Source organism: Lycium barbarum, chromosome 8, assembly GCF_019175385.1.
Source record: "Lycium barbarum isolate Lr01 chromosome 8, ASM1917538v2, whole genome shotgun sequence".
Classification (NCBI taxonomy): Eukaryota; Viridiplantae; Streptophyta; class Magnoliopsida; order Solanales; family Solanaceae; genus Lycium; species Lycium barbarum.
Genome location: NC_083344.1, coordinates 502,183 through 520,216, shown reverse-complemented (window position 1 = coordinate 520,216; position 18,034 = coordinate 502,183). Strand labels below are relative to the sequence as shown.

The window sequence follows — 18,034 nt, the reverse complement described above, 5'->3', positions numbered from 1 at the left end:
ACTAACATAATAAACTAACTCATAACCACTAAGGAATGTACTCCTCTTAAAGCTCTTTGTACAACTTTGCTTCACTTTATTCTTCAGGATATTCCAGGTCATATCGGGTTTAACCCGTCAAAAACTAGAAGACATTAATGACTACATATATGACTTTTTCCAAATGTGCTGATATGTCTCTAGCTATTTTTATCATGGATGCTTTGTAATTCCCTTAATCTTTTTCAAGTCTTTTTTTTTTTTATACATTTGGAATAAAAGGCAACTTTTTTGTATTCTAATAGATGTGAAATATCACTGTATTTACTATTTTTGTAATTATAAGTTTGAATCTATTCCCAAATTGTAAAGCATTAATTCGTCTTATTTTTAAGATTATAAATCTTTGTAGCAAGTAATCGGTCTTACATCAAGATTACAAACCTGTTGTAGCATGTAATCGGATTTTGAAGAACCTGTTGTAGCTGGTACTTCATATTATTTTCAAGATTACGAACTTGCTGAAGCAGGTAATACTTCTTATTTTCAAGATTACAAATCCCACATTCACATGTAAATATATATATCCTTCTTTGAGTGACTTGATATTGTAAAACAATGGTTACACTGACGATGTCTATAACTTAACCTCCTATACTAAACCACTAAAATATGGCACTCCAGTTCGTGGCAACCAATCATCTCCAAGTAAGAACTCAGAAACTGTGAAATTAGCAGCATCAGCAACATCAATAACATGAAAACCAGGCCAAATGACTCTGCCAATAATACTAGAACCTGGTCCTGTATTATTAAACTCTGCATAATAAATCGTATTAAGAGCAAAATCCCCTGACCATTCTCTCCACCCTAATGGATTCACAATTCCATCGATGAAATTTTGCGCGTACATAGTCCTCGAGTACTCCTTCCAAGGCCTGCCAAGGTACGTTTGCGTGCTACTGTTGCTGAATTTTAAGTCATCTGCTGGTTTTACAGTGCAATTTTGAATTGAAATTCCCGTGTTTTGATTCGGATCTGTTCTGCCTTGTGCTGTAATTGCATTGAATTGTTTTTGTAAAGGGAGTTTCGGGTATATGTTGCAGTTTTGAAAAATTGCAGCAGCGTTACCGAATATGAAATCGACTGTGCCATAAATGTCACATTCTCTGTAAAATTGTCTGAGTGAGTGTACATATAACGTGTCTTGGTACCCATGGAAACTACAGCTGTAGAATGTGGATAAATCTGCACCATTTCGGACTGCAACTGCTTGATGTTTTATTGGTCCAGCTGTGTTTTGGAATGTGATGTTAACTGCAACAAATCCTTGACCAACCACAGCTGCAGAAAAAGGCTAAACATGAGTGAATCAAGTTAAAATTGCTCGTTAGCTAGGCCGTTTTCAATAAGGCACCAATTTTTGATGAGTTGTATTGTATGAGAAAAGGCCATAAATAGTCCCTTATCTATGGGAGTAGGTCTAAAATAGTCCCTTAACTATACACTTACCGGTTTTAGTTCTTTAACTATCCAAACACTTATCAAATTTGGTCTCCGTCTATTTTTTTATACAAACAGCGTACAAACTCATAAACCTTCATGAGATTAATCATTAAACCATTCCTCAGACCTATATTTCTCTCTCCCTGCTTCTTTTTCTCAAGTTCGTCTTGTTAAAAAAAAAAAAAAAAAAAAGAGCATTCTGGCACTGGTGTCGCTCTCGAGTCTCTAAAATTCAAAAAGACAAACTCAGGCACAAAATTGCTATAACCATTCTTCTCAAACACTACTAAAAAACTGGTAAAAACCACGGAAAAAAAACCGATGGAAAAAACCGACGGAAAGACCGACAGATTCTGTCGGTTTTTTCAATAATTTTTTTAAATCTTTTTTTTTTAAAAGAAAACCGACGGACTGCGTCGATTATTTTTTGCACAATAATGCGCGAAAAAATATAATTATTTGTTATATTATTTTCTAAAATAAACTGATGGAGTCCGTTGGTTTTTTATTTTTATTTTTTTATAAAAAAACCGACGGAGACCGAGTCCGTCGGTTTTTAGAGCGAAAAAACAGTATAAATTAAATCAATATAAGTATATGAACAAAAAATATCAGTGGTCTAGTGGTAAAGCCCTTTAATGCCAAGGAACATATCCGGGTTTGACTCCAAGTTCCTACATTTCATTCTTTAATTTTAAAAAAAAAAAAACGACGTGAGACCGTCAGTTTTTTTTTTTTTAACAAAACCGACGGACTGGATCGGTTTTAACAGACGCAGTCCATCGGTTACGAAACGCGAGAGAGAACTTGAGGACAAAAGTTGAGGTTAAAGAATGAACTTAAGGAAAAAAAAAGCAGGAAGAGAGAAATATAGGTCTGAGGAATGGTTTAACGATTAATCTCACGAAGGTTTATGAGTTTGTACGATGTTTGTATAAAAAAATAGATGAAGACCAAATTTGATATGTTTTTGGATAGTTAAAGGACTAAAACCGGTAAGTATATAGTTAAGGGACCATTTTAGACCTACTCCCATAGATAAGGGACTATTTATGGCCTTTTCTCTGTATTATATCATGCTGGTAATGAATTTATGTATGCTGATAGTGTAAAGATTTTTGTACTATCAGCGATCTTTTATCTATGATAGCAAGTCGTTGGATAGATGTGGGATTCAAAATTTGAAGTTTATGGGTTCTTAGGCGTCCTCAAGTTAATATATAGTAATAATGGGTTCATAGTCCAATATTTTGTAGATATTTAGTGAATTTCTATACATATATGTAGGGTTTGAACAAAGCTACTAGGTTCATGTGATCTCGTAACTGATAAGCTAGCCCCGCCCCTGTCGTTGGAGTAGTATTTTTACCAAATTACTGAGTCGTACTAGCTTATCATATCATAAAAATGTATGCGTAATTACTGTATGAGTTTATGCTATGTGTACGAACAAAGAAAAATTCCTTACACCATCAGGTTAAGTTGACATATAAAAGAGTAATTCTCCTTATCAAGTTAGATATAGTAACTTAGAAAATCAAGTAATAATCTGCTATCATTGGTTGTTTATACTATCAAGGCATATAACTTAAAGTCAAAATTCATTACTGCTTGGAATTTAACAAGTTATGGAGGTACTTACCAAAAGTAGAAGAATTAAATGTTGTATATCCATCAACATTGTAGCTATGGTTGCCTGTGACAATGGTTTGGTTGATACCATCACCAATCATCATCAAATACTTCTTCTTTTTGGCAATTGAGACATATTCCTCATACACACCAGCAGTAATGTATATGAGAAAATAGCCTGTGGTACCATTAGTGTTATTTGGAGCAATAGCCACAGCTTCATTTATAGTACTAAAATTCCCACTTCCATCTTGGTTTACAATCACAATATCACTCACCAAAACTTGGCCATCATGTTCCTGTGTCAAAGTTTCAAATAGAAAACATTTTGTTTCATCAAATAATCTATTGTGGCTAAAAAGTATTGCTATAATAACTTTAAATGTATGGCAAAAATTTATAATGTATTAGCTATGAATTTTTTTCCGTAAATGCGAATTTATGGTTATTGAAGGTATTAAAAAGGGACAATGAAGACCTCGCGTAGAAGGGAATTGTCTTGAAAGACGTAAAAAAAAATTAAATTAATGCAGACTTAGCTAAAAATAGGGCACAATAGAGGAAAAGATGCATATGAGTGATATCTACTAGTTGAGAATAGGTTTTAGTCTTGTTAGAGGACTTCTAATATTATTAGTAGCATTATTACATTTATTTAACTTATTTTTATTTGGCGTGATAATGGCATGAGTTGAATCTAAATGTAACAGTGAAAATTCATACAGCCGACTCCAACTTATTTGGGACACTCAATAGAGTTGGATGATCGATTAAAAAAGAAACTTATTTAGATTGAGGTGTATTTGTTGTTATTGTAAATTTGTAAATATCTAGGTAATTATCGTCAAAATACTTGGCAACAATAGCAAAAATGAGTAATTAGCTTCGCCAATTTAATTTTTGTGGTTAAAAATCATTACGGAATTGTAAATAGCCATGGAGTTTTGACTTTTGCAGCTATCGTAAGGTACTAGCCACAATGTTCATATTCGTAGATGAATATTTGTAGTATATGCATAATGTTGTTGCGTAACTCTTATCAAGTTTAATATGGTATCTTAAAGAAATAAAGTAATAACCTGCTATAACCGATTATATGCTGATAATATAAAAAAAAAAAATTGTCAATGTATATATATGTAACTCACCAAAACCTGGTCATCATCTTGTTGCTGTTGCAACTTTCTCCTGCTGATTCTTTCAAATATGGCCCTATTTCTTGCAGACATTTTCAACGGCAAGTGGCCATTTCTGAAAGCTGACTTCTTTTGAGTAATTGGGTGAGTTTTGGATCCTTTTTTGTTCTTTGGAACCCACCCTTTTTTGACCAAAGCTAAAGAAACACTATGAAGTTGTGTGTCATTTTTTAGAGGGTTTAAAATGTCATTTCTCCCAGGAAAAGAGGTAATTTCTTGGAGACCGTCTAAACAAGTTTGTGTATTTGTCAAAATGGCACTTAACAGAGTTTGCAAATCCTCTGCTTCCAAAATTGGCAAAATATTGGAAGTTTCATTTACAGTCTTGAAAGTGGTTGAGAGATAATCTATGTTGAGATCAGCTAAAAATTGACAATCTTCGAGAGCGCGAATCGCGGGAATTGTTAATTTTTTGGATTTTCTAAGGTATTTTTGAATATCGGAAATGAACTTATGAGTTGTAGATAAAGATTTGTGAACAGAAAATCGACCATAGTCATAGACATTATTGGAAGTGACATTTTCAGTTGTTGGGAGCATTGATTTACAGAACTTAGGATGGGGGGTAGATTTGCAAATGGTGGAAGGAGAATCAGGGTTGATATGAGGATTACCTTTTTTTTTGGTAAGGAAATGAGGATTATCAGCATCACAAGATTGAAAAAATAATAAAAACAGAACAAATATCATAAGATGAGCCATGAAAAGCTTAGTATGATAATTGTTAGCCATGATTTGTAGATCTCTAAATTAAATGGTGGATGTGCATGAAGTGTGTTACTTGGTACTATATTATATAACAAAGAATTAGAGGCAGCTTAAGTACATAGAGAAGAATAGATTATTAGCGGTAAATTGTTTATGGGGCAATAGAGAGTCAAGCAACTAATTTGCATGGCCATTTTCTGCAAAGTGTGTTGATTTTGACGAGGATTTAACTTATGTACATTGATAATATTATTAATTTTTATATTATCAAGCCATTTTAGCTTATTGTAGCTGGTCAGACTTATTATAGAGATTACATGTTGTAGTTCATTTGAAGTACGATTTGAATAAATTTAATGAGTTCTTGGGTTTCTGAAATGGTGCGAAAAGAACTGCTTCGAATTATTGTTTTTTTATTTTGACCTGTTCTAAAATAGTCGAAGTATTTCGAATAGTTTGTTGACACGATAGAATCAAGAAGTCAACGACAGAATCAAGAAAAACCTCTGAAATTATTCCAATATTGAACATATAAGACCTTCAAATCAAATCTCTTCATAAAGAAGATCCTTTGTGTCATAGTTTCCAGAGGCGAATCTAGGATTATAACATGGGTGCATCACTAAAAGAGGGAGAAAAAAAGAAAGTATTAAGTGGGAATTAATCCATGTTTCTTTGGGTAAGTAACTCAGTATCCAACCAAGTGCACTATTTAGCTTTTTGGAGCATGGGTATTTGCATATAATATTAGATCAATTTTAGAAAATATGTATATAAAATATCTAGTTTGGCGGAAAGAAAATGGGTTCACGGCCCCATAAATAAGGGTATAAATCAGCCCCCGAGGTAGCCTGCTCTAGTCCCCTTATGAAACTTTCGCTATTGGGTTAACCATACACTTCACGTGTTTCTAGCTATTCACATGGCATCATCAAATGATACAAGTCTTGAATAAGAATCTAACACACTAGAACGCCTTCGTTGACGATGGGGGCTAGCTAGCTAGAGCATCAGTTACGGGTTCGGAAGAACCTAGTAGCTTTTGCTCAGACCATCTATTTGTATTATAAAATTCATTAAAACTGTATAAATGTTTAATTATGAACCCCAAAACTAAGACGAGTTATGGGTTTGATCCAAATTCAGAAACCATAAACTTTAAATTCTGTCTCCGTCTCTGATTGTCGATCCTTCTTTCATTGTTATTGCACAGAAATTAAACTTGTAGGACTACACCGTACCACATTGAAAGTGAAGGGCTGAAGGCATTCATTTAGGCTCAAAACAAGGGAGGCAAATTTCATGTTCAGTTTAATTATACTGCTTCCTTAATTTATGAATTACCTAGTATTATAGTATTAAATTGTACTATGAAAGGTATATATACATATGCAGCTTGCTAGGGAGCTGGTTTGCGCATAGATTGTGAATGCAGTAAGCACATGTAAACTGCGATTCTCATAAGCAAGTGCTTTTTTTATAAGCTAGAGGAAAAAAAGTTAAAGTGGCCACAAGCCAAACTAAGCCTGTATTAATTAAGCTTTGATAAGGATACGAAGAAGCTGCCAAGTGTCAGGAGGGGCATATATACTTCTGAAAATAAGTTATATCTGCAGTTAATAACACGTTAAAGAAATTAATGTTGCAACCTTTTTCCGATGAATATCTTGTTTTGGAAGAAAACTAACTTTTTTCTGTTACTATAAGGCCAATAAAGCAATCTCTTAGGGTCCCAATTTTTTTGGTCTCCATTTTTTTTTAAAGATGTATTTATTTATTTTTTGTGTGTGGATTGCCCTTCATTTGGGGTGGTCTTTAATTTTTGCCCTTCAAATTGGTGGTCTTTAAGTATTGCCCTTCGCCTAACACCCTGAGGTTGTGGGTTCGAACCCCAGCTCAGTTAAAAAAAAATCGCAAGCCAAAATTTCGCTCTCAGACAGAAATTTTGCAAATCTGCCCATGCAAATTCTTCCTTGGGCCTTCAGGCAGAATTTTTGCCTGAAGGGCAAATTTTAAAGACCACCTCCAGCGAAGGGCAATCCTGCAAATTGTCCGATGTATTTTATATATAAATTGTTGCCTCAACCAAAAGAAGTTTTTCAAAATTAAGATTGATAAAATTAAATCTTATCCAAGATCAACAATGTCTCAAGTCAGATTGAATGGATATATTATCAATTGAAAAGGAATTGTTAAAACAAATCGATTATAAAACAATAATTAATGACCTCACATCTAAAATAGCTAGAAAAGTAGACTTTGAATAAAAAAATGTATGACTATTTTTCGAGCAATTCGCAGGAATGCCCTTATTTTGCGGTGGTCTTTAATTTTTGCCCCTCAAATTGGTGGCCTTTAATTTTTGTTCTTCGCCTAATACCATGAGGTTTGGGGTTCGAACCCCGGGTCAGTCCAAAAAAAAAAAATTGCAAGGCAGAATTTTATAGCAAACTTAGGCCTATTCGGGCCAAAGTTATTAGGCCTGCAGGCAGAATTTTACCTTCAGGCAAAATTCTGCCTTGCGAATCCAAGTTCTACCTGACGAAATTTTTTAAAATTTTTTATTGAGCGGGAGTTCGAACTCGGAACCTAGGAAGTTTTAGGCGAAGGGCAAAATGAAAGACCAATCATTTAAGGGGCAAAAATTAAAGACCGGTGCATTTGAAGAGCACTCCACACAAAACAATGCTATTTTTCCTTTAAAAAAATTAGAACCTTTGTTTGAAGTTTGGCTTTAGACCCCAATATTGTTTAGACGGCCCAGTGTTTATAAGAGGTTTGAGCTGGAACCAAAAACCAGATGTATGTGGTATAATATAAAAAGCAAAATGGGTCAAATTTGTCACTTTACTATTCAAAAAGATTTAAGTTTATCTTCCCATATACGCATCCGAACAAAAATTAGCTCCCAGCTTTACCTGAAGGTTCAAAATACCTCTCCCTGCTAATGCCATCCGATTTGAAAATTAAAGTTCTGTCAATTTTTCCACTAGAATTCTACGCGGAAAATTATCAGAAAGTCAATTAAAAAGAAAAATATGTCACATAGATTAAGATGGAAGAATAATATTATGATCACATGTTTGTGGAAGTCTTTATTGTTTTATTCATCTCTTTACTTCATTGATTACCTTAACTGATACTCCTAGTATTTCCTAGGTCTATTCATGTACGTACTTAATTAACACCATCTGGATCTTAGCGTAAGTTGTGCTGCGTACGTAAATCTCTGCATGCTTTGGGGGAAAAGTTAATGGCAAGTTTGTCTATGTTATATGCATGCAACATCCCATCAATCAGTGATGTACGAACTTTAATTTATTGTTTGTCTATCAGTTAAGTTATGCCGGGGGAGGGGGTGTATATTGATTGTATAACGGATTTGTTCGTTATATTATAGGTAAAATTACTCAAATGATTACCTTATTATAACTTTCTATCATTTGTAACTATTCTTTTAAATATTATCATTTGTAGTTATATTTTGGCAAAATAGTGTATGTTTTCGCGTGTATTTGTTGCAAACAAATATATGAGAACACGGTAAAAAAAAACAGGATCCTTGATTTTAGCCTTTAACGGTAGAGCTATTAAATTAGATATTAATATTATTATTTTTTGATGCATTTTAGTGATTTTTTTATGTATTTCAGTAAAAAAAAATTGTTTTGATGTATTTCAATGACTTTTTTTGATGTATTTCAATGGCTTTTTTTGATGTATTTCAAATATATTGTGTACATTCCAATTACATATGAAACCAAACACATTCAAATTTTTGTGTATTTGAATGAATTTCAACAAATACATTCAGATACAAGACAAAAATATTCAAATATATGACAAATACATTCAAAAACAGTGTGTTTGGCTATTAACAAAATACACTAACAAATACACTCAAAAAATACAAAGACAAATACATTCGAAAACAGTGTATTTGTCAGATATAGATTTTTGAATGTATTTGGATTTGGATTTTAACAAATACACACAAAAATACAAAAAATACACACGGTCAGATCTGAGACACCACCACCACTAAAAACCCTAATCTCTCCACCACCATCAAAATTCTAATCTCTCCACCTCCACGTCATCTTCTCCGCCACTATCTCAAAATCAGTGTCATCGCCACCACCACCAAAAATACACACGGCCAGATTTGTGCCATCGCCGTCTGCATCTTCTTCTTCCTCGCCGAGTCTTTATCGTCGTCGTCTGCATCGTGTGCCATCTCAGGCCATCAAACACCCGCCGATCACCGGATAGAGTGAAAAGAGAGAGAGAGAGAGAGAGAGAGAGAGAGAGAGAGGGAGGGGGTGAGCACAGAGGGAGAAGAGAGAGAGGGGTGGCGCGGCCGTGGTGGTGGTGGTGGTTGAGAGAAGGGGAGAGAGATTTTTTAGGGTTTTGAGAAATGAAAAATCTAAAATGGGTAGTGGTTGGGAAAAAAGAAAGATATATGTATTTGGGTATGTATTTTTTATATAGCTACCAATTGTAATTTAGAAAAGTTAATTAGCTACTAAATGTAATTAAATAAAAGGGTAGTTAATATTAATAATTAGGTCTTAAAAGAAGCTACAATGAGTAAAAATTCCTATATTATATAAGCAGAAGTAGATATAGGATTTGAGTTTTTTGAGTTTAATTCTACAACAACGTCAAGTTATTATATAATACTCCCTCCGTCCATTTTTACGTGTCACGTTTCGCTTCTCGAGAGTCAAACTGCATAAAATTTGACCAATATTTTAAGACGTACTTCGTCATCATATTAATTTGAGAAGAATTACAACTTATAGTATTTTTCTTATAGTTTCCGAACATATAAATTTTAGTTTTAGAATATTGAATTGATCTAATTTAATTTAGCTTCGAAGATTAATCAATTTGACTCTCGAAAAACGAAACGTAACAAGTAAAAGTGGACTGGGGGAGTACCAACAATAATAATTGATTCACTATGAAATACTCCATATATATTTAATTGAGTAATTAATAATAATTGATTCACTATGAAATATTTATATATATTTAATTGATTTCTCAATATATATATACTAATAAAAGTGAAGAAAAAATATGTGATTCCTTTGCTTTGCTCTCATTCTTTTACCAATTCCATTCACGACAAGATGGTTTTTAGTTCTGGTTTTGTAGAAAATGTTCACTCTTTTTCTCTCTTACTCTTATTTCTATTTTCATTTATAAATTGAATTTGTGCAAAGGGCAGCCCGATGCACAAAGCATCCGCGTTAGCAGGGTTTGGGGCATAAATTGAGTTTCTGTGATATTGTTTTTCCTAATTTCGTTTCTCTCTTCCTTTTTTTAACAGAAGCATGAAGTGAAAAACGAGTCAAAACATCAATCTCAAACCCCACGCAGAATCATCAAATATCAGAACATGCTCCCTCAATGGATGAGTTGCAAGAGGTTTGATTATTTTTACAACTCGTATTATTTTGCAAAAAGGAAAAATTACTTTCATAGTCTTTAGAGATGCAAATCCAATTCTTATAGTGCATCTTACACGGATTGGTTTATTGATTATTTTTCAAGATATAATATTGAAAGCTTCTCCGTGGATTGCAGGGATCGACAAATTGAATTCATGAGAAGTACATATCCTTATGAATGCTTATTTTACCAGCACATCTTTCCAAATTGTTTGTATCTTTTTATTTTTAATTTATCAAAATAACGATAGACCTCCTTAAAAGAGAGTACTACGAATACGTAATTAGGCATTTTGGTTTTTCTCTTCAATAGTAAAATGATGGTGTGGACTTGAGTTAGCTAAATAGGAAAAATATTCATCGTTTGCAAGAATTTAATTACACTTTGATATGGGTACACGTGCAACGCGCGTTCTAGATACTAGAACACGCACGTCATATTCTAAATCTGCCACTATATACTTGTTATATAAATACATTATTGTGTAAAGAATTTTTACCATCATTTCCTAGTCGAATGTGGATAATACAACGGATAAGGTAAGTTGAGGGTTGGGAAACCATTAGTGAGTCAATAATATATACTTCATCCGTTTTATTTTATGTGTCTTAGTTTGATTGGTGTAATATCTAAGTAAGAAAAAAATTGAATATTGTGGTCTTAAATTAAATATGTGCATGACATATTAAAATCTCCTTTAAATTTTGCGGTTTTAAACATATATGCCTTATGAGATGTTGATATTAAAGAGTACTCCAATAGTAGATATAAAAGATAGACATTATTTTTTAATTAAATATATTTGAAAAGAAAGTAGAATATAGAAATTGAAAAGGAGGGAGTAAATTTCTTACATCAAATGAAAATTTAATTACATCATGAAGTTGATACATCTGGAGAGAACTATTTAAAAGAGTTGTAAAAGTAATAATAGTGCAACAAATTGGAGCATCATTCACGTAATTAATCGCCGCTAGGCTAATCGGAATTAGATTTTTGATAATAGATAGAGTACTGTACTTCTTGGAGCAGAAATAAATTTCCAACAACTAATTCATACCAATAAATGCCTAAAAGTTAAAATGATCATAAATTACATACTTAATTAGTTGATCTAAATAGACTATACGTTAATTAAGAGTCGCATGTCAAGCTAGACCCATTACAACTTCTATACCTGAAAATGTACATAGCAATGAGGATGGTGGATTGCCTATTTAGTAAAAGATCTCCGGAAGGCAGCGGTAAGGCTACCTACACACTACCCTCTCCAGACTCCATTTGTGAAATTTTAATGGGTATGTCGTTGTTGTATTAATTAGTAAATAAACTTTTTTTATTTTTCTTGCAAATTATGGACCTTTAGACCACGATCTAAAAATTTCTTTTGAGCAAACTAATTCTTATGAGAAAATAATAGATAATGGTCTAAATTTTTGTAACTTATTACAAATGTTAGATACTAGTCTATGTTTTGTCGGTAAGAGTGAGCAATATATGAACATGAATTTAACATCATCCGGAAGAGTAATTTATCAAGGCCGGTAATTGTATAATTTATAAAAATAAAGACACAAACTAAATGGTGACTTAAAACTGGAAATATTTGCGCAAATTGAATCAGCCATTTTTGCTCTTCTGGATAAGTAATTTGGTAAGGAAGGTGTATGTGACGTTGGTGAATAGAAAAGATGGGGCCAGTCTATTCGAAGTTAAAGCCCAACATATACTGGTCCCTTTTTTAATGTTTGGCCTGTTTATGACAGTCTTGAGGCCTCAATAATTAAGCTAGACCAATACCAAAATTTCAAGGGGTACCTTAGTCTTTTTTTCGCGCGGATTTCCCTTCTTTTGGGGTGGTCTTTAATATTTGTCCTTCACTTAATACCTAGAGGTTCTGAATTAGAACCAAGGCTCAGTAAAAAAAAAAACGCAAGGCATAAGTTAGGATTCGAAGGGTAGAAATTGGGATTCGCAAGGCATAAGTTGGCCCAACTTATGCCATAAGGCAGAACCCTTAAGGCAGAGGTTTGCAAAATTCCAGCAATTTTTTTTTTTTTTGCCTTAAGGCAGAGTTTGAAACCCAACTTATTGGATCCAACTTATGTCTTGCGAGTTTTTTTAAAAATTTTGACTGAGCGAGAGTTCGAACCCCGAATCAAGGGGCTTTTAGCGAAGGACAAAAATTAAAGACCACCCCAGCGAAGGACAATCCTGCAAATTGCTGGATATGCTATTTAAATTGTACTTATTTAAAAAAAAATTAGACGTCTATTTATTTTGAATAACTTCGGAAATGTGATGCTTAAAGTTGAGACATTTTTGCCTAAAATTTATGCTAAAATGGCTAAAATTCAGCTATATGTGCATGAATTTCAGGCAAGAATGAGTTAATTTAGTCACATATGACTGAAGGTTTAAACAAAAGTGGCCGAATGTTAGTCATATTTGCTTGAACTTCAGGCAAGAAAGCCATATATGATTGAAGCTTAGGCTAAATGACGGAACTTTAGACGTATATGCTTGAACTTCAGTCATATGAAACTTTAGATATTTTGTTTGAAGTTTGAATTTATCAAGCCTAACATCATATACTGTATATATGAAGTTGATCCGAAGTGGATAAATTTATAAATTTTTATAAATTACAGAGATGATTTAAAAAGTGATCTCAAAATTGGATATTTGTGCACTTCATCCCTTGGCCAAATGCTTTTCGCAAAAAGGACTTTCACGTGTGAATCCTTGTAGGGCGTCACTTTAATTCTTTAAGCTAAAATTTTATATGGACCACATTCTTTGACTATTATTTTGAGTTTAACTTTATAAAATAATCTTTACACGATCAAATTACTTAAATTAGCCATGAATAAATCTTTATACCAGTTACGGATTCTTTAACATGGAACATTTGGTTGCCTGTTCTAACAAGAATACTGAAAGAAAACCTATTGTACCTTTCCAACATATTTTTCTTATTTCAAGAGCAGAGACAGAGCTATAATTGGATTATGGGGGTTCCGCAAAACTTAATAGTTTTGGTTCAGACCCTATTTATATTAAATAATTATTTAATATGTACTCCCTCCGTCCCGAAATAATTATCAACTTAATGAAAATCATATCCATTAAGAAATCAATAAATGCAACTCTACTTATTAGATGGTTTTTGAGAATTGAACGAATTTAAAGAGGACTATTTCTTTAATGCTAAGGGTATAGTTAGAAAAACTTGTCAATTTTTATCTTGAATTTCTAAGGCAACTCTTATTTTGGGACAAATATTTTTTGCTAAGATGATACTTATTTTGAGACTGAAGGAGTATAAACTATTCATTCAAAATCCAGTAATTAAAAAAAAATGGTCCATAACCTATAAACTAAGAGCTTGTTTGGATGGGCTTATGCTTTTAAGCTGTTTGCAGCTTATAAGCTAAAAAAAATAAGTTGGGTAGTCTAACTTATTTTTTTTGGCTTATAAGCTGTTTTCACCTTATAAGCTACTTTAGATAAGCTAAGTCAAATGAGCCCAATTATTTTTTTGAGCTTATTTTAAGCACAAAATGACTTAAAGCTGGCCAACCAAACACTCAGAAAAGCTGAAAACAGCTTATAAGCAACTTATAAGTCAATCCAAACGGGCTCTAAAAATACTAAATCTGCACGTTGTCCAAAAAGCAAAAGAGAACATCTTATAATTGGTTGTACAATCCAATCTATATATAATATAAAGCTAGGCATAGACAATCTTATGTGGCACCTCTCTATAGACTCCATTGGCATTTATGTTTTTTCTCCATTTTTGCCATTTTTCTCATTTTTTATTGCATCATTTGGTTCATTTATATTTTGGGAAAAGGACACAAATGGCTGGTGGGGTGAAACTAATCCCACCTTCTAACCCAAATTATACCTACTAAACTAATCTCATCCATTAGCCAAAACTTAAATAAGACAATTTTCAAATAAAAACCTAAACACAAAAATGTTTGAGGCGATTTTTATATATAATATGTGTCATTTGTGTATAAAATATATATATCAGTACCTATCTGTAATGTATAGAAACTGTATAAAATATGAATCACTAAGTTATGTATCATTTTTGTATATAATATGTATCATTTTTGTATATAATGTGTATCAGCACAGTGCAACTACCCTGTATAGAATAGAAAATTGTATCAATTTTGTATATAATATGTATCATTTTTTGTATATAAAGTGTATATATATAATTCCAGCATGTGTATATAAATTGTATCAGTCTTGTATAAAAAGTATACCATATGTATAAAAAATGTATAATAGAAGCCGTATCATTGTGGTATATAATATGTATCACTATTGTATATGTAAAAAAATATATCATATCATTATTGTATAATATGTGTATAATAAATGTATAATTAACGTATAAATTATGTAAAATAAATGTATGATTAATTCCAGCATATGTATATAAATTGTATAATTCTTGTATATAAAGTGTATATATAATTCAACATATGTATATATACTGTAGCAGCGCTTTAGTGGTGACTTTTTGGGGCGACTTCACGAAAAGTCTTTTTTTTTTTCTAGCGCCTGGGTTGTTGGGCCGGTCAGCCTTGGCTTATTTTGAGCCGACCGGCTATTTTTTGACATTATTTTGGGCCGAACGGACACCTGGTGAAATTAAGCTCAAACAGTGATTAAATGTGGGATTAGTTTGGCTGAGTGGACACACAGTGTCCTTTTCCCTTCTATTTTCTACTGCACTAACTTATGGACTAATAAAAGCCTCTTGCAATAAATGTACCATTCAACCCACATAGCAGTAACTTTTGCAATAAAGCAACATAAACCTTCAATCAGCCCACGATCAAAAGCTAATAAATAAGCCATAAATGGTACTTTAAAGTTTCGGTTTTTGAAATTAAATTACTTGTTATTATTGCTTCTCTTCAAAAAATCATTAATGTAAAGAAATGGATCATGGGCCTAACTCAAACTCATAAGCTAGTTTTTGGGGTTGAGTTAGGCCCATAATCCATTTCTTTACATGGTATCAGAGCAGGACGCTCCAGATGTTCAGCCCTGGGCGTGAGGTGGGGTGTTGAAGAATGAAAAAAAGTCCCTCATCGGTAGTTAATGAGATAGGTGGTCTCTTTATATGGACTTGGGAAATCCTCCCCTCATAAGTTAGCTTTTGGGGTTGAGTTAGGCGCATGATCCATTTCTTTACAATTAACAACTGATGAGTAACACAAATTTAGTCAATCCTAACCCAACCAATTTTATCATTCCTTTTACACTAGGTGAGTGTTTTGGCTTCTCTATTTCTATTTTTCTTTTTTAATTTCTAAAACATTATATTGTTATACTTTATCATGTTGTGTTTTTTTTTTTCAAATTGAAAAAAGGTAAGTAATTAGTTTATATGGTCCCCCAACTTTGTTATACTATTGTTCTTTTGTGGATTATTATGATTTCTATTTGCGTTAATCTCATTTTCTTTCTTTTATGGCTACTATACTATTATTTTTTGCAGATTATCATGATTTCTATTTGCGTTATTCTCTTCTTCTTTCTTTTTTGATCTCTAATAGGTATGAACTTTCTTGAATTGAAAACATGTTTGGTTTTCCGAGTACTAAATTTTTTTATACGAATTGTTTTCTATTTCTTTTTTTTTATACAATTTGTACTTCTCCTCCATCTATCTTGTATTTTTATAGCTTGTGTAAGCATGCTTTTGTTGCTTAGCTATTAATTGCTAAGGTTGAATAATATATCAACAATAGTAAGTAAAGATGCTATTTTACAATTAGCTTTACCAAATAATTTACATCTTTTCAATGAAAAAAAATAGTAAATGATAAAATTTTCAATTGTCAAAATGATTCTCAATGAAATTGAAGCTTGAAAATTCTGTTTTATTTTTCAATTATCTCGCTATTTTGAATTCTCTCTCCTTTTTCAACGGTGTCGTGTATTAAATGAACAATTTTTCTAGATTTTATGAAATTTTAGTATAGTTAGGATAATCTTGAGGATGGAAAAAATTAGCTTTAGAGTGAAGCTGTTAGTTATAAAGAATGTCGCGTTCCAGTGAAGGAGGAAGAAGAAAAGTTAATATTAAATGAGCGACGAAGCAAGGAAGAAAGAAAGAAGAAGAAGAAGAAGAAGAAGAAGAGGAGGAGGAGAAAGGAAAAGGGGGGGGGGGGGGGGGGGGAGATAAGGCACAAATTAGTACAAACAGATTTGTTTATGGGCTTTTCTTCCCTTTCCTTATAACCTTTGTAATAGACATTATTGTTGATGCATTTTTCTTTTTAAAGGTTTTTGGAGAAATAACTAAAATGTAACTCTTAAAAGGTAGAGAAGAGAAGTTAAATAGATGCTTTATATATTAGATGAATAAAGAAAAACTATATTTAAAATTTATAAGCATATCAACTTAAAGAGATTAAATCCGTAAAATAAATGAACAAAGTAAAACTACGTTTAAACTATGTTACGTCTGTAAAGATTATATTATAATATAAAATTCATATATTACTAGAAGATTGAAAAAGCGTAATTGTTACAAAATTAAAGACAAAAAACTTAGTGACAATAATCTAGTTCATTAGAATTTGAAGACTAAAAAGGATTTAAATATTTTGAATATTCGGTTAAGATATTTTATAAATTCAATAAGAGTTTTATAATCGCGCGAAGCGCGAACCAATTCACTAGTAATAATATAAGTAGGCGTTTGGCCATGCGTTTTTAAATAATGGTTTGAAACCATGACCTCAAACCAGCGTTTGGACATGCGTTTTCACTCATAGTTTCTAACCCCAAATCATCCAAAAAGGCATGATTTGGGGTTTGAAACCATGGTTTCAATTTTTTTAAATATAAAATTTAACCTTATGTTTATATTTTGTAAAAAAAAAAGACCCATAAGTTGGTAGATATTTTTAACAATTACCCCCGTCAATCATTTACCAATCTCATTAACTTCCACCAACCTTTATTTATGTCTACCAATCTTTAATTTATGTGGGAGGATTATATTAAAGAGTAGTTACATTACTATTCATGTTAAATTTTCGTTTTTATTGAACTAAAATTTGATTAATTGATGTTGTATTTTTTAGAAAGGCCTTCTAGCAGTGTATTAATTTTGTTATGAACTATGACTTGCTCATTGGGTAAGATTGTATAAGAATTGAGAACGTTTGATATTTTTACGATTTGTGGGGTTTTTATGTACAGCTTAAAATATTCAAATTGCATGTCCAAAGATAGTTTGAAACCATAGTAGAACTTGTTATAGCTAAAGATCTGATTTCTCTCGATAGATGAAAATTAAGAACAGTTTACTAGATAAATCAAGTATATAGTGCTAAATAAGATGAAATAGTTCTGTGTCCTTTTAGAGAAGCCAATTCCGGAATTTCTTACTCAATCCTTTGGGTGTTTGGGGGGGGGGGGGGGGGGGGTTTGAGATTTTTGTATAAGTTTTAGAGAACTTAGTTTCAATGGAAGACTAAGATACTAGAGTATGTTGTTCGCATTTT

The 18,034-nt window shown here is 32.3% G+C and overlaps 1 protein-coding gene across 1 annotated transcript; it reads right to left on the bottom strand.

Annotated features, from left to right (window-relative positions):
* Positions 1-250: 250 nt before the first annotated feature.
* Positions 251-5,075, bottom strand: LOC132604907 (probable pectinesterase/pectinesterase inhibitor 41). Its single transcript, XM_060318264.1, has 3 exons — positions 4,266-5,075; positions 3,128-3,416; positions 251-1,323 (listed from the first exon to the last, which is right to left on the bottom strand). The coding sequence occupies exons 1-3, from the start codon at positions 5,043-5,045 to the stop codon at positions 632-634; spliced, it is 1,761 nt and encodes a 586-aa protein (XP_060174247.1). The 5' UTR covers positions 5,046-5,075; the 3' UTR covers positions 251-631.
* Between the last annotated feature and the right edge of the window lie 12,959 nt (positions 5,076-18,034).